The sequence below is a fragment of the Paralichthys olivaceus genome, chromosome 12, assembly GCF_024713975.1.
Source record: "Paralichthys olivaceus isolate ysfri-2021 chromosome 12, ASM2471397v2, whole genome shotgun sequence".
NCBI lineage: Eukaryota > Metazoa > Chordata > Actinopteri > Pleuronectiformes > Paralichthyidae > Paralichthys > Paralichthys olivaceus.
In genome coordinates, this window is record NC_091104.1 from 8,953,416 (window position 1) to 8,974,010 (window position 20,595).

Sequence of the window (20,595 nt, forward strand, 5' to 3'; positions counted from 1 at the left end):
GTGTTGGATGTGATTGCAAGGCGTTCTTATACACCTCGTAAAGGTAATTGTTAAACCCTGTTTAAATGTGATGAATTATATATATATATATATATATATATGTGTATATATATATATATATATATATATATACGACTCCAATCGGTATTGGAGTTTGAAAATGTGTCAAAAAAGGTTTAAGTTCAATTTGGTGAGCAGCAGACACCTGATTTCTGCTAATTTGCTTATGTTAGCAATTTCAGGCTACAGGTTAATGTAATATTTGATTTACTTACACATTTTAACCTGTGTAACATGTGTGAGCATGGTTGAAAGAGCTATACAAATAAAATACATTCTTATTTATTAATGTTTTGGTTGTTATCATGCTAATGTTAGCATTGAGATCAAAGCAGCATTGTCTTTGTAGTGGCTAGCTTGTTTTTTTTCAGGCACTCTTAGGACTTTATTGTAGATGTTGGTTTATGTTTTAACCTGATTAATAATATAATAACTGAATATGTATATCAGGCAGGTTTACAGCCTCTCAGAGCTTCTTGCTCTGTTAATCTTTTGGGGTACACTCAGAAGTCTTGTTGTGAATAATGATTAGAGTCTCTCTCCACTTGTGTCCTGTTTATCTCCTCTGCTCATCATCCCCTGGACTGAAACAATCAATGCTACTTGTAATCACACAGAATGCTGGAGTCTCACTGGCCCCGCCTCCCCTCCCTGCAGAGACCAAGACTCGCCGACAGAGGGAGACAAACACGTGGTTATCTGGATGGATGGAGAGTTGGTGAGTCATACACTGAGCCCGTCAAGTACCAACCACAGCTGAAAACAAGGCCTGCTCTGCCTCAGCACTACGACTTCAGTGGCACTGGGGCTTATTCGCTTTTATATGTGATAATAATTGAATATATTGGAATATCTTCTGTCATGGGTGGAGAATTCCTTCGGGCCTCTTTATAGTTACATACATTTATACGTATTGTTTGCCAGCTCGTCCAGAAAGTGTCCTCTCTTTCCTACTTCCCATCATGTGCATGTAGTTGTGCTCTAACATGTGTGTTGTGAACAGTTACATGTTTCTGTTCATACAAACTGGATTTACATTTCTGTCCATGGGGCTGAAACTCAATGAGGTCGCTGTCCATGGTGCTGATCCTGGATCCAACAACCAGGGATCTCTTCACTGATGAATCTTATTAACCACTTAATTAGAGTGTTTCGGCCCAAATTTGGCCCACACACCACCACACTGTCCTCCGACCCACATGCCTCGTGGAATGATGGCACTTGAGTGGTTGGGCTCCTGTTTGCCAGATCTGGGCCACAAGTTAGCCATAGCAATACTTCATGACCACAAAGAATCCTAGACTTTTTGTTATTCAGGCTGTATTCACCATTTAGTTACACCTTGGCTACCGCGCTGCATGTCTGCCAAAAAAGGCCCTCCATTTGTTTTGCTATATTTGGGCCACATTTGCTATTTTACAAGTGGGAAACTTTAGGCTCACATTCATGTTATCTGGGTCGCACATATCTGTATGCTATCTGGGAGTTAATTTGCCTGATAGTATGTAAACTGTATGCTCCCATTATTCTTATTTATGTCCAAAAAGTATTTTCAAATACATATCTGAGGTGCATAAATGTATCCATGGCTGCAAAATGTAAAATGAGCACCCAAATGATCCAATAAATCCAACAATTCTGGCTTTTTGTTCTCATGAATTCACCGTGGAAAACATCTGCCACAGCCAATGTACTCATCTGTGGCTGCAACATAAACAAAAATCATTTGGAAATTAAATGAGCCTCTGCTTGGGTTACATTTTTGACCGTGAATGTAATTTCATCAGTTGGGCCTCTTTAATTTGATTTGTTGCTCAGGGACCATCAGTATTTCTTACTTCCTGATTTCTTAGTTAATATATATTGCATGTAATTAGGCTGTGGCTCTATACATGAATACGAGAATTAGTTTGTCTGTGCAGTTTCGTGTTATTAATCTCATTTGCTGTCTTTTTCTTGATTAATATGATCTTTGCTATGATCCCATGGTCCATAAATTCCCACAATTGCATCCATCCAGGACATAAATTAATTTTCTTGGGAGTTAGCCTGTTTAAAATGCTTATTTTCGCTGCTATCCAACCACTAGGACGTGTATGAACTGAGAGAAAATCAAGTGTGGACAGAGAAGGGAGAGAGGGCATAGCACCTCCCACGTCCTATCTGGCAGAAAGGGAGAGGGAGAGAGAGAGAGAGGGAGTGAGTCTACTGTGGTGGTGGTGTTAGAAATCGGACGACATGAGCTCTACATGAAGCGCGTAAAAATGCTGTAAGGACGCGTTGTCTTTCATCCGTCTCAACTGAGGACGAGCCTGAAGCGGAGCTACATCCTTCACGACCAGGTATGAAGACGCTCCCTCGTCTACAAACACAGAGAGAGACATCTTTACATGGAGGCTGGATGTTGGTATTCACAGTGGCGTTGCCGCGGCGCTGGATGGATGGATGGATGGATGGATGGATGGATGCTGTGCGCGCACACGATTCCTCCGATCGCTGTATGATAAATTGATAAATCTAATTGCGTATTTGTGGTTGTTGATTCAAACGCTTACCACGACCCGCATTTGCGTTTGGTTACCTCGGTCGTGCGGATTGCATGTATGTATGTATGTGGTGCGCACAGCCATGTTGGCAGGGAGAGGGAGCGCAGAGATGTGAGGGTGTCAGGATTTTCATTTTGCTTTGAGGAGTGAAGGGAGGTGGAGGAGGGAGGAGGTCGCTGCGACGGCGAAATGATGGCACAGCTGCGAGATGGCGATCCTCTGGTATTTATGAATGAACCCGACGGAGTGGGGAGGTCTGTAATGGCGTTGCGCAACAATCTGCGGACCCTTCCTCTCCTGCATGCCACCCCATCCATAACACTGCCGAGGCGCAGACGCACTTCAACATTAAACCATATACACTGATAATGACGCCAGCGTGACGCATAAAGCCCCGATTTCTGTGGCAGAAGCCGCGGTTAATCCTCCATCTGGGTCCGTGCTCCTCCATGGCCCCTTCTCCATCCATCCATCCATCCATCCATCCATCCACCCACATACCCATCCATGCCTGGTGATGTGCTGTTTGATGTTGGGTCTCATGACTGGGGAGGTTAAAGCCAATATGACACGCAAAAGGTGGTGTGAATCATGCAGTCCTCCTCCATACGTGTGTGTGCGCGTGCATATGTATGTGACTCAACTTCCTGTATGCTCTGAACACTGCCAGTCATGGGTGTGTGTGGGGGAGGCAGTGAGGGTTGCAGAGAGGTTTGAGAGAGAAGAGATGTATGACGGTAAATCCTGTGATTAAGCTCTAAAGTGTGTGTGGCTGAGAGGAGCAGAGAGACTGTACCAAAGCCTGCATGTGCTGCTCGAGGATGGGGGGGATAAGTGGATGTGTGTTGGGTGGGGGGGGGTCGATGTCCCTCGGTGGCCTGCCTGTCCATTTGTTTGTCTAGAATGGCCACAGAGTGTTTGCATGAGAATATCTCACTCTGCTGAGGCAGGACAAAGAAATGAGTCAGTGCTTGGTAACAACCACAGAAAGAGGAGATGATGATGATGATGCCAGTGACGGTGGTAACACTTGTGATGATGATGTCGGTGGTATTTTTGTTTTTCTCCTTGTATTCAAGGCCCCAGCCCCCCCCCCCCCCCTCTGAAAGGCTGTGTGAGATAACTGCAGCGAGGATTGGACAGATGTTGAGAAAGACATTAATTCGGTTTGGGATTTCACTTCTGTCGGCTTATGTTTTGACATTTTACGGCTTCACTAAGACAGAAACCCCAGTTTTCTGCAGCATGATCAGCTTCATCCAGAGCTGCTTCAGTTCTTAATGACCACACAACCATGTTGGTGGAATAATAATTTGGTAAACCTGATGTCAACATAAAATGAACACAAGACATTTGACACAGACAGTGCTGAAGCCACACAATGACACTAACAATATACGGACAGGACAATATTACAAACCGGAAACATAATGTCTAATTTGAGTTCCTTTAACATTGTGAAAACATTTTCCTTGATTTCTCAACGAATAATTGATGGGTCTTGATGAAACACATTTTTATGACTGTAATTTGGTGCAGATCCAAACAAAAACAGGATCTAGTGAGTTTAAATGTGGTTTCATAAGTTTATAAGCCTTGGTCAGAGGTATGAACTCTACTTAGTCCCATTGTAATTGAATGATAAATCTGACGTTAGTTGATATCCACTTTACATTTAACATTTTAATTGTAGATAAATTAGCGATTCATATCTCGGTCTTCATTTACAAAGTGGCAGCAGATAGAGTCTTATCTTCTCCTCTGGATGTTTGAGTTTGTCTGTTGCTCTGACAGCACAAGTGCATCATCACTGTTGAGCACCTCTGGGCTATGTATAAGTATATACTGTGCAACATCTGCTTTAATACTGGAACAGATCAATGCTAAAGTGTTTTAGTTGTTCCGACAGCATCGGCTCATTCAAAAGGTCTATACAGTCTTAATTATATGTGGCATTATGCAGGATTTGCGCATCACAGAGTGTGATGGCTGCTTTGGTTGATTCTGCACAACAACGTGACCTCTGACTTATGTTCTTATGAGACCCGAGAAGAAAACACAAAACTATTCCGAGCTGAAGAGAGATTCTGTATTTTCTACTTGCAAGTGCATCATGGGAGCGTCAGAAGCCGTCTAGAGCAGGATTCCCTTGTTGTTTCTGCTTCAACCATCTGCGTTGTTACCAGACCTGGATCAACTGGTATTATAAAAAAGAAAAAGCCTGTAGAAACTAATGGAGTCAATCCAAAAACTACCAACCAACCCTGTCACCATCTGTCACTGCAGGCGACACGCTCCACCAGTCTGTAGTTGGTTCCTCTCTCAGCTCATCGGCCTTCACAGCTTCTGAGAATGAGTTTTTTAATAAATAAATACATTTGAAGACAATATACAGTCTTGAAAACCAATGTGACTGCTCTATCACCAGTGTTGACCATACATTACTCTTCTTGGTCCCATTATTAGCCAGGGGCATGTGTTTTTCCCAGATTGCCAGGCTGAGGTATTAGCAAGGTCTTACGGAGAGGCCAGACGGAGTAACTCCATGGTTCCCCAGGTCAAGTTAATACTCTGTACTAATTCACACTCAAAGACTAATTACATGGACGTCTTACATCCAGAGCTGTGTAAGACCGCTGCATAAAATCAGCGGGGTTATGGTTCGGTGTTTGATTACAGCTCAGGAGTCAATCTGCCTGATTAAAAAATGTTTGTTTGGATTTTGAAATCCTTCAGTCGTCATTGAAGGTAGAAGCCCTTGCTGGTAAAAGACTCAAGAATTTATTTTCCTGTCTCAACCCATTGCCTTTCTCTCACTACTAGCAGGACCTTTGCACTAACACAGGCACATTTAAGTCAGTTGTACAAATATGTTTGAAGATTTTCTGCAAGTGTCATTATGCCAGTGTTTAATTTTCCTTATAGCACTATTTTACAAGTGCAACATTGTGCTGTGCACAATTTGAGCTTGACCTGGATAATGAAACCCTGCTGCTTTATGGCTCAAACTAAAGGGTTCCAACTAAACTTCCTTCTTACTTCTGCTGTACTGTATCTTTGTGCAGATGTTGCAGGTGCTTTCACATTCTGTCTAAGCCTTGGGGCAATAACTCGGTTGGAGTAAGCGGCTGCTGCAAACTTCACCAACACATTTAAAACAGTTTCCTTTCTTTGTAACTGAATGTCAAAATTCAACTTGAATGTATTTTGCTCATTTCAAAATGCGTCATGTTTATTGACCTTGTCTCACGTTTCCAGACCCACAGTGTGTCCCTATGGTAACTCCTCAGTTTGGGCTCAACATAGTATAGTAGTGGGAAAGAGTAAAACTGTGCACATGTCTCCTGTGTCCTTACAACATGTAGTGCTTAAGGAACATGTATGGTTGGTGCCTGTACTGTGACAGATGGATATCTGCTTCTAACCTCCTGCTCCAAGTCAAATGTGATGTCATGAGTAACAGTTAGACATATAAATGTCACCTACATTATTTCCGTGTGACTCTGCTCATATTCCCGTGCAACAGTACGTGCTGAGTTAAAGGGTCGCACACGGAGCATCAATGGGCTTCACCGTGCATCGAGAGCTGCATGCTGTCTTATAGGGAGGCTGCTGGTAACTTAAGTCCTGGGAATTGGGTCAATGCAGAGCGGGCCGGAGCACAGAGGAGGAGGTTAAGCTCAATGATTAGCAACTAAGCCAAGACCACAGTGCTGAAATCTCTTTTACAGTCTAACACTACGCACTACATGCAGGTACAGTGTAAGTGCAATCACAGTATGGACTGACACTGATGTGGGGCACTCACTCCCAGTCTCACACAAGTTCGCACACAGATTTAAACACACATAGTATCATACACACACACACACACACGTAACAATTGATTGAATATTTTACAGTCACGTGTGAATTCATTCAGGTGAACAAATGACTAATTCACAGTTTCATAGTTTGCAAGGTGTCGTATAAACTGGCTAAAAACGTACAGCTCCTGTTTTGGAGCGAATTCCTCATCTTAACTTCCGAAGAGCTCATTTGTTTTCTGAATAGAGATTTTGATTATCATTCATACTATTGTAAACATCGAAGGAAGACTCACAGCGAGCTGCGAGACTGTGACTATGCTCCTGTAGAAGTCTGGATAATATTCACTTTGTTTTATTCAGAATGCCAAGGTGAAGTAATACGCTTCCCACAATCCTTAGATTACAATAGGTCACAAAGGTCACAAAATCTGTCTTGTTTGTTCAACCTCCATAAAAACAACGACTCTCTCCATCACAAAGGCTGAAGCACGACTCTTCTTTGCAGTTTGGTTGCCTGGCAACCGTACAGTGACAACAACATGAGGAATTTCTTTTCTTTGCATCATCAGCCTCGATTAAACAGAAACGATCAGTTATTTGATGCTATAAAAACAGGGTGAAATGTTTGACAGCTCAGACTGACTCATGATTGGTGGAGACCTCCGTACCGCGGCTCCACACTATGATCACTGCTGCACAGACTCTTATTCCAAACTACGTCTAAAGTACAAGTTGGGAGCACAAGTATAATAGATATTAGGATTCATTTTTTGCACAACAGTAAGAAGTGGAGATGCGTTGTCCATCTTTATTCACAGTCTGAGACACACACAGAGAAAAACATGTATTCCTTGTCCTGCCTCATTTAGTCTGTGTTGTTTTAGAAAATAAAAACAAATATTTAAGCACATATCTGGAATCTTCATTCATGTGTTTTGTGAATTTCAGCGAGGCAGCAGCACGACTGAATCAAAATTTATTAACTGAACCTCTGCGATCTGCTCAAACCTAATGAAAACTCCCAGGGTCTAAAAATGGCTTTGCTAAAAAACGCAGAATCATCCCTGTGGCAACACACACACACACACACACACACACACACACACACACACACACACACACACACACACACACACACACACACACACACACAAGCACACACACTAACTTGAAAAGCCTCAGCTGATGTGTGCACAGGCTACAGGAAATCTTCTGCTTGACTGCACAGATGCAAAACCAGATCTCTCAAACACACACACACACATGCTCAATCACTGTAACAGTCTGGCAGATAAAGAAACTTCGTGAAGGTTTCTGACATTGTGATGAGTGTGTATGTGAATGTGTGTGTGTGACAGCTGTGGCCAGAAGAGGACGAACATTTCGGAAAAACCTTGAGCTGAAATTGTCGATCCTGTGAGATACCTGTCGCTGAATAGCGGTGTATCCGCATCATTCCAGTATCCATGGCTTGTTTAAAACCCGTTCCTCCACAAGACACCATGGGACCGCTTTGTGGGTGTCTGCTTAATCACGCTCTTGATCTGTTGAATGGCGTCGTGTTTGATGTTGGTTAATGTGCTTCCTTTGTGCCGCTGCGTAAGTGGCTCTCTTGAGGGAAATGATGTGCATGTTTTTGTTAAAGGTGACATTTCCTAGCTCGCTCTGTGAAATAATCGAGTGGCGAAGGCTGGGTTGCATCTATTTTCTGACTCAGGAGGAGAGGAGGCCTGTTTCGGACTGTGCCAAAGCCATCTGCTAATGGAGTTTGGCTGCACTGCCACAGTTGCATTTATAGCATACCATTAATTCATTAAGGAACTGCAGTCCTCTCATTTCCACTAAAACGAACGTAAGAGAGGAGGGAGGAAACGCATTTAACAGGAGTGTCATTATTCTGGAGGCCTGGTGTCAAGGACAAATGATGGAGAAGAGGAAGTACAATGTGTGTGGGTGTGTTTGTGAGGCTGCACCTGTGTGTGCAGTCATAGCTGCTGGGAGAGGGAGGGAGACGGCTAATTATAGTTCAGGTGAAAGAAGGGAGGGAGCGGAGGAAGGGTTTTGATGAGCGTGAATCGTCGTCACGGAGCTGAAATCCCCAGTCCCAAAAAAATAAAAACCAGAGCAGGCACCAAGCGGGGGTGGATGACAGACTGACGGGGCCCAGACAGACGAGCCCCATCGATCAAAACCACAGCGGCCTTAGTTTATTGATCAATCAGCATGGAGACCTGAGGAGCGAGCGAGCAGGAGACAGAGGAGGAACAGCAAGAGGAAGCTGAGGGAGCAGGTCACAGAAAAACATCTTCAGGACGACTACATTAACAGACAGATGCAGAAAGAGAGCGTAAAAAGAATATATGTGAGCGTGTCACTACGAGTGTGTAGCTCTCTGACATGTCAGGTTTACAAAAGGCAACAGTCCATATACCTTTATTTTTAGATATAGCTCGAGCAGAGCTGTCAAAGGATACATCCGATTTATTATAACTTGGGTTGAACCAGTTTTAGTTATGTTTCTATCTCTAATAATAATAATAATAATAATAATAATAATGTAAGTTGCTGAGATCAGGGAACACGGCTACTCTGCCAAAAATGCATCAAGCAGATTAAGGAATCCCTCGTTTAATCCCTAGTTACCACTGCGAGGTTCCCCAGTTCACAGACTGTGATGGATCATTTTACCTCACCTGTGACCTGCCTGAGCACTGAGGGATTACTGTTAAGATTTTTAATGCACTCGCTCTCAGTTTTACCTTGAAATACAGCAATTGAGCTCATTTGGATTAACTGTTTCGCTTTTTTAGCCAGAGTCTTATCAACCGAGTGTTCCCCCAGATGTTTGGAAACATTTAAAACCTGCTTCAGTTGAATTTTGGAGGCCACACAACAACCTGTAAACACGTCATTGACTGTCAACACAGGAAGTTGACAGGGCCGACCTGTTAGCAAACAGATGCCTGATTAGAAATTCAGCAGACACAGAGCTCAATCAATATCCACTCTGTTTGTGTCCAACTGATCAATATAAACCCAATATTCACTCTCTTTTGGCTCCATCTTTGGTCTCCTCCAACTCCTGAGGGGAAATATCTGCCTCTTTAGCTGCTAAATGCTCAACAATGTTCCAAAGTTAGTCGCAGATGTTTGTCCTCCGTTCGCTGCTGAGCAGGAAACGAACGATCAGGTTTTCTGACCTTTTCTGAAAACAGTCAAATAGCTGCTGCTGGAAATCACTCTGATGGGAGGAATGAGAGTAAAGTTGTGGTTGGTGAAACCAAAACACTGAGCTGAAAGCTGAAAGCTGAAAGCCACATCCATAGTACTACATTCTGGTTTGAAAATGCATCAACTCAGCTACAGATACGCCTACACGCCATTTTCAAACAAGAACGAAGTAGTATGGATGTAGCCTAAAATGCTCTGTGGGGCTGTGACGCACTGCAGAGATGTTTTATAATTATCTTTGGATTCTACAATCCACACATTTCACATGCACTTAGTCATTCGTCATCTGTTTTTATGGGATATGAATTATAGCTCCTTTAAGGAGTAAAAAGTGTGCGTGTGCGTGCGTGCGTGCGTGACATAAAGCAGACCTAAGCAGAAGTCCCTGTGCAGCTCTGGCAACTCGAACCACAATTCTTCAAAGTGACTGAAGGCCTCATTAAAGCTTAAAGTTGAGGAACGTTTGTTTCCACCAATTTTGACATTTTTGACTTTGCCCATTAGATAAGCTGTTATGCTTTGTCGGACCAGAATAACAGTCCTACATGTATATTAGCAGAAAACACAGGCTTAGCTGCAAATGATACTGCAGTATAGTGTGTTCATCATGGATATAAACCACTCCTCTGTGTCACCCAGACTTACAGCTATAGATTGACTGTAAAACTCAAGAGGCGCTCCCTGATTCCCCATTTATTTTAAACTCCTTGACTGATATTATCTCGAACCTGGCAATGCAATTACAGAGGCCCTGCCATCAATAGCGGGTTCCAGCAGTGCAAGCATGACAGAAATCCACTCATTCCATCTAGTATTGATGTCAATTTACTGTTTCATTACAGCTGCAGCTTAGAGAGCGGCGCATGATCACAACTGAAGGAGCATCTTATTACGGGACCTTAAAGCAAGTTTAGAAGCGCGGCGGATGAATAATGCAACAACGCGATGCGTAATCGTGCACAGATGCTCGGCAGACACACAAGCACTTACATGGATAGCAATAGATTATGTGTGAGGACATTGTTCGGATGCATATGTATGAGCTGCAGTCGGTAACGCTGAGTGTGAAGATTTGTAGAGTCCTTCAGAGTGCAAGGCCGCTGCTGACTCCCAACCAGAGTTATTAAAGCCTTGAAGGGAAGAATATATATTTTTTGCACTCAGTGTGGATTCGATAGTTCTTCTAGTTTCATTTGAGATTAACCATGATAACCTTGTTGCATGTTCTACCCGCGGTCACGTGGGTTTTCTCCAGGTGCTCCGGCCTCCTCTCACAGTCCAAGGTCATGCAGATTGGGTTAGATTTCGGCTGTCAAACAGGATATGTGGTAGATGATGGATGGATGCACACAGTATGGGTTGGATAGTTCTAGATCATTGTTTTACTTGTTGTTTTTAAATATGCTGTGATACTCCTGATGTCTCTTGTTTGTATTTCCCACATATTCGGAAGGCTTTAAGGTTAAACAGTACACGGTCACTACAGGTAGTTTTTAAAACAAACAGTAAATCACAAGGTTTTATTTTACTCACCATAAACCTGCATTAACTGATTTTGGGGGGAATATGGGGACAGTGCAGGACGGCCGGTTGTGCAGTGGTTCGAACTACCATTACTATTTATTTTTTATTTTCTATTATTTATTTTGACCTTTCACGTGATCACAAATGATAAACATTTCACACCCGACACTTTTCTTCCACATCAGCATTTTAGCTTTAATTTAAATTTACAACGACTGGCTCCATCTGCTGCCTCCACCTCGTGACTGGATCAATAACAAAGGGAAGCACAGCTGAGAGGCAGTGGATTGAATCTGCTGTAGTTGTTGTTTAGTCATATACATATATATACATATATATACAGTATATAAACACACAGTGTGAGGACACAATATTGTACACAGCTGCAACCTAATCCAATCTAATACAGCAGTTCTTTATTATATACCTAAGTAATGTTCTTTTTGAGAGGTGTTGATTCGATTCAGGAGCTGAGAGGGGGCTGTCGAGAACAGCTGATTACTTGAGTCCACAGCAATGACAGCTTTGTGAGACCCACATTTAAATTCTATGATTGGATTTGTAAAGGAGACAACATTTTATATTGAGAAACACCTGCCACTGGGTTTCTGCCAAAGGTTCGGGCTACTTCCATTCTACTTTGAAAACATGTGTGGATGAGTCATTTTAGAGGTTTGGTTACAGACTAGAACTAAATGTGTGTGTATGGACGGTGCTGGCGGTTTCCACCCAAACTTTACTATTGTTTATGTGGATTCCCAGTTTGTGTGCAACAAAAGAAGCATTTGAAGATTGTTATGATGTGGGTCAGTATCATGTGTTTGTGTGCTCATTTGCAAACCGGTGTTTGGTGTTTGCCGTGTTGTGGGTTTGTGTTATTGTTCGTATCTACCTCCTGAAGGCCTGGAGATCATCGTCCCAAGGCCTCTGTCTCCTCTGGGGTTTGCCGCAGCTGCTTATGTTGATAAATGAGGAATGTTTCTGTGCTTGAAACTGAGAAACTGTTTCTCTGGGAATGGTATTGATTAGGGAAATGTCTGCGTCAGGTGAAACACTTGGAGCTTCACCAAACTCATCCTCTCTAATTTCTTCTCTGCCTCGTCATCAGACAACGAGGACCATGCTCCTTCAGTTGTGTCCCACCAACGTTTACCCTTATTCCTCCCTCTGCTGCTTTCTGTACTGTCCTTGTACTAAATTGATCCTCTTCTCACACCCCCTCTCATTGCCCCGACCCTCAACATGACAGGTGTAACACAGTCTTAAGCCTGAGGGGGGCAGAATGCCGGAGCAGAGCAACGACTATCGTGTGGTGGTGTTTGGGGCAGGTGGTGTAGGGAAGAGCTCCCTGGTCCTGCGCTTTGTGAAGGGCACCTTCAGGGACACCTACATCCCCACGGTGGAGGACACCTACCGCCAGGTGATCAGCTGTGACAAGAGCGTGTGCACGCTCCAGATCACCGACACCACAGGGAGCCACCAGTTCCCTGCCATGCAGCGTCTGTCCATCTCCAAAGGCCATGCCTTCATCCTGGTCTACTCCATCACGAGCAAACAGTCCCTGGAGGAGCTCAAACCTATTTACCAACAGGTGTGTGTGTGTGTGTGTGTTTTACATACTTTATTATATATTATAAATTGAATTTATAAAATATATTGTGATTTGGCATTTTATATAAATACTTTCCCTTTATTTGTCTTACACCTCCACTACATCAGGAAACTCCTATCATTTCAATTCAGACGTATGTTCTCCCAGGACGTTAACATTATCTTGGAGATCTGTATTTTTTGTGACTTAACTTTCACCTCCGCTGCAGGTCCTGGCCATAAAGGGCAACGTGGAGGCCATCCCCATCATGCTCGTGGGCAACAAGAGCGACGAGACCCTGCGGGAGGTGGAGACCAAGGATGGTGAGGCCCAGGCCAATCAGTGGAAGTGCGCCTTCATGGAGACATCGGCCAAGACCAACCACAACGTCACCGAGCTCTTCCAAGAGCTCCTCAACCTGGACAAGAAGAGGAACATGAGCCTCAACATCGACGGCAAGCGCTCAGGAAAGCAGTCCCGCGCCGAGAGACTGAAGGGCAAATGCAGCGTAATGTAAAACCGGGAGGGGAGGAAAGGGGGGGAGGTGGAGGTGGGAGAGGGGGGAGGAAATAATGAAATAGGAGGGAGAGGAAAGAAAAGAAGGGGGACGAGAGAAAAACACAGACTCATTAAACGTTATCACTCGGAGCTAAATGTCTGGAAGGCCACCGGGGAATCTCATCAACCACATCCTCCTCCATGTGACTGGTGCATTCACAAACACAAAAGTTCCATGCTGGAAAAAAATAGTGGATTGCAGCTCGGAGCTTTACATCCACGTGCATTCTGAATATCGCAAATTAAAAGTAAGAAGCGTGTGTCGCAGAAGAAAAGCTGAGGTGGAAACGGCACTGGGTGTGGACTTCTGCTCACGGAGACCTTGGACTGCGGAAAAGAACACAGACGACAGCATCCCCTCACCAAACCGAAGGATCTACACTAAACATTTCTCTCCTCCCTCCCTTTCCTGCTCACACCTAAACATCCCAGCTTCCTCACCACTCACCCACCTCCTATTATCACAGCTACAGAGAAACTAAATGTGTATGTAACAGAGTCGACAAAGTTAGTTCAAGCCCTATTTTAAGATACACACTGTAGGATTCCAAGGTGTGAGACTGCATCTGACTCTGATGTATATAAACATGGGATATTTCAATTATTCCACTAGTCTCCACGTGCCCCGCCCCAGCTATCGTATCAGTCACAGAAGGTCAGAGGTTAAATTTGTGGCGACAGGACAAATTCACCCATTTTTCTCATCCCGCCTGAAAGACGAAAAACTCCTCGTTACATTTGTCAAGTTGTCGTCAGATCAACAATCTCATGCGCAAACCCTCCTCATCCGAAGTGGAGAGGCATCCAGCGGCCGTGCACGTGCCACCGACGCGGCACAGCGACGTTTCTGAGACTTCATCTAGTGTTGAGTAATAACTGTGGATGAAAGGGAAGCAGGACTCTCATCAAGAAAACATACAAATCTGCCTTGAGGACGATACACTTGGATATTCGTTGCCGAGCTAATAAGACGAAAGCGAACCAGGAGGATTTTTTTTTGGTTCTGTGGAAGAATGTCCGTTTGCTTTGGCACTTTTCATGTGAAGGTTTCTATTTGTTTGCCTTTTTTTTTCTTCTTGTTTTATGATGCTCTTTAAATTCATGTAAAAAAACAAAACAGAAAGCACACAGAGGAAAAAAACAATACTAATGTAATGGATGTAAAAGTGCAGATTATTGAGTGTGACCTGAATCTGTAATTCTGTTTCCTCTTTGTTTTTGTTGGTCACATCACTTCTCATGCGCTTATTAGGAAACAGAATGGGTCAAACACACACACATGCATATTTAAACACACATATAGCATGCGCCTGAATGCATTCATGCAAGAGTTGGAAAAAACACACACGCATAGCTGTGGTTTTCACTTTGAGTAACCATTTGATTTGATGGAGACAAGCAGGCCTCACTCAGCCTAGATGCTCTCACATTGCTCTTAATATCATACACACACACAAACATGTTTTGCCTACTGTATGTTTTAATGATCTCTGCTGAACACAGGATATGTCCAAAGTGCATATACACACACACAGACACACACCTTCCTCTCGTAGGAGCTCTAAAACTTGTACTCTTTGTACACTGGACAGCTAAAAGCACAATACTTTTTTACTGACACATCTGTTTGTTTGTTTGTTTGTTTGTTTGTATAACATTTTTGTGTGCGTTTCTTTTTTTTGTACACGTTTTTTGAATTTTTTTTTGTCTCGTCTGCTATTTTCCATCTCTAACATTTACCCTCTGGTCCTGAACGTGGAGGAACAATCATCATCATCACCACGATCATACGTAGCTCTGAGTCTCGATTGTAAAATGTTTTATTTCATCATGGCACAACAAGGTTGCGGTTCTGCTGAACAACAGGGTATCGTGATGTCATCCGTGATTCGCTTTTGGTCGTGAAGAAATACGTGCGTGTGACGTAACCCCCTGTGTACGATGGCCGCGGAGGGTCCGATTAATTGTCCACTTCTCTCCATCTCTCAGGCGGTTTTAACAAACGATTTGGAGGATAATCTGCTCCTGTACTGTTGAACCCAAAGACACAGATAATGCCCCTTTTAACCGTGTGTTCATTTGTCTGGAAAAACAAAAAAGAAACTACGAAAAGAAAAAGCACAGCAACTGTCGTCGTCGTCGTCGTCGTCTGTCTCCCTCTGTCTCTATGTGTGCAGCAGAATCATCAACTGGGCACTTTAGGGTGACATTTTACTTGAAGACTTGCTTATTAATCAGCACTGCCTCATTTATAAGCACCATGTAAAATGCCCCTCCTTCATCACTCATGCCCACTTTAAACTATTTCAAATGTGTAGTTACTGTAAATAAGCATAAGGTAGTTCAACGACACGTTAGGAAGAGCTTCAAGTAAGATGTTACCCATGTAAAGAAAACCTGTACCCGCTGTCTTTCTGGGAATATGTCCTCTGTAACCAGGAAATATTGTTACAGTAGGAGGTTCAATGTTGCTATATACTGTAAAATACAGCTTATTAATGATGCTCATGATATATTGTATTTGACACATCCACTCTTCAGATCAATCGGATAATACTAGCAAAATGTGAATATGTAACTAAAGGTTCCACTCCATAGCTTTTACTTTTTTATTTTCCAAGTTGACAATGAATCCGTTGTTATGGACGTGTTGTGTTTTGCACTAATGTGAGGTCCTGTTTAAAAGCATTGTAAACACACCCTTTACTTGTTAGACACCAGGGATGCTCATTCGCACGCTTTCGTTTTGTCGTTTTCCACCGGGTTATATTTCAGAAACGGGAGATCTGGGTTTGTCTTGTGCTCGTTAAGATGGAGTAAAAAGCATTAAAGCTAAAAAAAACAAACAAAACAGAAGCAACAACAGCTGGAAATAACATGTAACATCCCTCAGACTCGCCTCTGGTCTGATCTGATGTGTAGCTACCGGCGGCAGGGTTGCACACGCTGCATAAATATCAGCTTTACACGTCTGATTGCCTCACGCAGAATGGCAGATTGCGAGCGCATGTTTGTGCAATGTGTTGTTCTGCTGACGTCTATACAGGAGACTGTCGCTGCTCATGTTCCTGCGTGGAATATGATACAGCGGGGCGGAAAAACAATGAGGCAGCGTTCGAGAGCGGCGTGCGGACAACAAGCTGGAGCGAGAGGGAAGGGGGCTATTAATAGAAGTGGTGTGAAAATGTGGAGAGCAACTGCGCCAACCGTGGCCTGTGTACGACTCGTGTGTGTCTGTGTGTCTGCTGAGTTTCCTCACAAGGCTTGTCTCATCTCATTTGACAATGAAGCATATTCACTGCTGCTGTGTGTGTGTGTGTGTGTGTGTGTTTTGTGTGTTCAACCATGAATGAGTACAATCACCTATTTGCATATTTTGTCTATCACTCTGGCCTGTATAAGTTTGTGTGTGTTTACGTGTGTGTGCGTGTTCGTGTGCTTGTGTGCGTGTGTGTTTACGTGTGTGTGTGTGTGTGTGTGTGTGTGTTGTTGCACCATCTTATCAAGTGTCTGTCAGATGTTTGAAGCTCCTCCTGTGGAGAATGCCCACACATTCAGCATGAGTCATCCTGCACTGCTCATCACACACACACACACACACACATATGCAGCTGTATGGAAGCTGAACATATAGACTTCATGCACACTTACACACACACACACACACACACACGTTCTATTCACACAGGCCTCATCACTGGCTGTTTTCCTGCTCGTCACTCTCGTACAGGTCGCCTCTGCTTCTCTGTCCGCTCCCCTTGAAACTCCCGAGTTTCTTTCACTTCATTCCCTCCCATGTTTCTGTGAGTCGCTTGCACTTGAACAGACTGAAGGTCGACACTGCTCACGCCCGACTGTAGATAGTTGTAAATAGTGTTTAAAGGACTTCATATTTCAGAGATCAGAGAGGAGGAGAGCGTGTGGAAGAAAGGAAGCTGTGGGTGGAAGGTTCTGCATTTCTTTCCATAGGGAAAGTGTCCATTTGGAAGCTTGTACTTGGCTCCAGAAGAGAGCTTCTCTATGTCGGCTGCCATGAAAAAACTTTGGTCTGTTTCCAAAGTGTGCTATAATTTTCTCTGCAAGGAAAAACAACAAACTGGCCTTTAAAACAGGACATTTGCAGAGACCCAAAGTGCCCAATATCCGATGAATGAATAGGATGATCACAAATATATATCAACTAATTCTGAAATAATCCAATAAATGTTCAAAACTCATCCTTTCTTTCTTTCATAATAACAAGTTTTTGTCATTTTTATTTAATTCCAGCAGGTTTTATTTCTGACTTCTCTTATTATCATTATTTAAGTGTTATTTTCCCCAGAGGTTTTATTTTATAATCCCACTTTTCATCACAGTCTTTGTTAAAGAAAAGAAAACAAACAAATGCAGTGATGTGATTGGCTGACTGCTAAATCAGACCAAAGCAGCAGCTAATTACATAACAGGATCTTCAGGTTTGCTCTGAACTAAAGTTGCACCGTGTTGGTGTTGTAAAGTAAACGCAGACTTTGGAAGAAGGACATTTGATCTTCAGAATTGCTGGAAAGAAATAAAAATGTCATGTTATTGAGAAACGAAGCAGGATAAAGTGGCATTTGATGAAACTGAAGCTGGATCGCTACCAGGCAAAGTTCACCTCGGTTGTCCGTCGGCCTCAGAGGTCACAGGGGACAGGCTCTTACTGCAGAGGAAGCTTGGTTCACGTGTGTTCTTCCATTGCAGGGTGGGAAACGCGACCATGTGGCGCTGAAACAAGGGGTCGAGTGTAGGACCTGAAAACAAAAATAAAACGCTTTATTTGTCCGTCAGTCTCATTTCTACCAACGAGGGCAGGTCACCGTCCTGTCAGAGGATCTGAAGGAAAATCAGCTCTGGAGGACTGAAACTGAAAGAAATGCTACCACTGACCCCGTTGACCTCTCCAGCTCACCCCTTTACTTCTCGTCTGATTGGCTCAGAGCCTCACAAAAACGTTTCTGCGGACGGGGTGTGGGGAAGGGGCGTAAAGTGGGGGTTTGTGGGTAATGTAGTTTGGTACTATCCTGTCGCTCTGGCTCTTCATCCCTGCATGGTCCCTTATTGGTGTTTCAGCCAGCATGAGAACAAGGACACAAACTGTGAATCATCTTTGTATTTTTTTAAATAAATTCCTCAGCAGCATTTACGGCTTCAGTTTTGCAAATGGTTTATTTCTTTTTAGCACTTGTTGTTTTTTGTAAATTATTGGAAAACAAAAATTCTTCTGTTGGAACTTTTTTTAATTTAACTAATTATGATGTATAGATATTTATTCTAGCAATAGTCTTCCTATTAAGATATACTGTGCTGATGCATCCTCTGAATAACTGAAAATAATTATATATATAATTATATATATGATCATAATTATATATATATGATAATAATAATATTCAATCTGCAAAATGATTTTCCTAATAAAAATGTGATATGCAGTGTTTCTCATCTTTTTGATTTGTTGCTTATTGTTTACTGAAGGTTGGTAGTTTAAATAAAATCAGTATAATTACTTTTTCCTTACTATGCATGGTAATGTATTTATTGATTATATTCTTATTATAAATCTGAAACTGAAAAGTAACCAGAAACTTAATTTATCAAATAATATAGTGGAGTAAAAAGCAATCGTAATATTTGCCTCTGAATTGTAGAAAAGAAGAAACAGCAGCATAAAATAATTATACTACTCAAAAATAGTACTTGAGTTAAAGTACATTTACTCAACTAGTTAAGTTACCAAATAATGTAGTGGATTAAATAGCACTAGTAATAATTGCCTCTGAATTGAAATGCAGGAGAAGAAGCCTATTGAAGTAAAACCACTTTTGTTGGCATGAGAATAGTACTTGAGTAAATGTACTCAGTTACATTTACTTATGCTATTCTTGAGTTATCAGATAATGTAGTGGAGTAAAATGCACTTTTAATGTTCGTCTCTGAATTGTAATGGAGGAGAAGAAGCATTATATAAATGAAAACACGTTAACGTTTATCTCATGGCTCTGATGCACCGTTAAGCTCAGCAGCAGAGCAGCAGCAGAGCATCAGCAGAGCAGCAGCAGAGCAGCGGCAGAGCAGCGGCAGCAGAGCAGCAGCAGAGCGGCCTCAGACCTCTGTCGCGTCCTCGCTGAATTCACATGAAACACTCAGAGACAAAGTGAGTGCAGAGATGCTGAGTTCACAGCCTCCCACTCCTCCCTCCCCTCGCTCCCACCTCTCCCTTTTAACCCTTGCACATCTGCTCGTGGATGCTGGGCCTGGCACGGTTGCTATGGAGACCGTGTGACGTTGACAACGGTTGTCGCATCAGAGCGTGGTGTGACCCTGGTGGGGACTGAGATGCGCTAAGACAGGCACAGGTCTCCCAGGCCTCTGCTGCTGCTGCTGTGTGCACAACAAAGCAGAAATAGGAGAAGTCCCACCCTCTAGGGCCAGTGTGGTAATCCCTCCTCTGGATCTTAATGAGAGAATCCTCTTGTACACACACACTCACACTCACACACACTCACACACAGGCTTCGAGACATCTGGGAGAGTCTGTGAGTGTGTGTGCAGTTCAGAGCTGGATGATCCAGGACTAAAACTTGTTGTTGAGCACTGTACTGACCTCCAGCTTCTCAGATTGAAGTTTTTGCTATTTCCTTGTTTTTCCATGAGCCATTTCAAATTTGGGTGTTAGTCAAATCCAAAATTAATAAATGTAGGGGGGGGGGATTCAAGCAGCAGCTCTTTCAAGCCTGTGGAGCATCTTTTATGTGTCTCATGGCTTTCCACCACTTATTTCTTAGAAAATGAAGAAACCTGCTGTAATCGACTGTAAGCTACTCAACACACACACACACACTCACACACACAGGAAGGAGGGAAAAGGGAGGGGAAAGAGGGAGAAATGGAGGAAGGAAGCGAGACAGATGAAGGAGGGTGAAGGAGGAGAACAGTGGTGGGAGACAGAGGAAGAGAGAGCTAAAAGGTGAGGAGAGAAATGTATAGGCATCAGCATAATTTCACACATCAGTGGAAATGAGGCCAATGCGGTACTCGGTGTGAGATATAAATATAGCTCTCCTGTGGTTATATTAAGCAGCTTGAAATGGTTTCTATAGAGCCACGACGAAGACCCGGACGCAGAAGTGAGTTTGCATGAACATTTTTTCAACTCTGTATGTATTTCTGTCTGTGCATGAAGTATAATTCATCTGCAGTTGTACTGGAAAATGTTATGATTCCAATGAAATTCAAGTCAAGTCTCCCCTTT

The 20,595-nt window shown here is 43.0% G+C and overlaps 1 protein-coding gene across 2 annotated transcripts; it reads left to right on the forward strand.

Moving 5' to 3' along the window:
• Positions 1-661: 661 nt before the first annotated feature.
• Positions 662-14,460, forward strand: diras1b (DIRAS family, GTP-binding RAS-like 1b). 2 transcript variants are annotated; one of them, XM_069535584.1, is made up of 3 exons: positions 662-778; positions 12,420-12,761; positions 12,991-13,316. In XM_069535584.1, the coding sequence occupies exons 2-3, from the start codon at positions 12,453-12,455 to the stop codon at positions 13,276-13,278; spliced, it is 597 nt and encodes a 198-aa protein (XP_069391685.1). In that variant the 5' UTR covers positions 662-778; positions 12,420-12,452; the 3' UTR covers positions 13,279-13,316. The 2 variants fall into 2 exon arrangements, with proteins under 2 accessions (XP_069391685.1, XP_019953568.1); XM_020098009.2 differs by lacking the exon at positions 662-778 and adding an exon at positions 2,224-2,402 and having other exon boundaries at positions 12,991-14,460.
• Positions 14,461-20,595: the final 6,135 nt, after the last annotated feature.

What these genes read in the sequence shown, in the direction of transcription:
- diras1b (XM_069535584.1), top strand. Translation starts at nt 12,453, where the DNA reads ATGCCGGAGCAGAGCAACGACTATCGTGTGGTGGTGTTTGGGGCAGGT. An exon ending in TCAAACCTATTTACCAACAG is followed by an intron (nt 12,762 to 12,990) that starts GTGTGTGTGTGT and finishes CCTCCGCTGCAG; the next exon opens with GTCCTGGCCATAAAGGGCAA.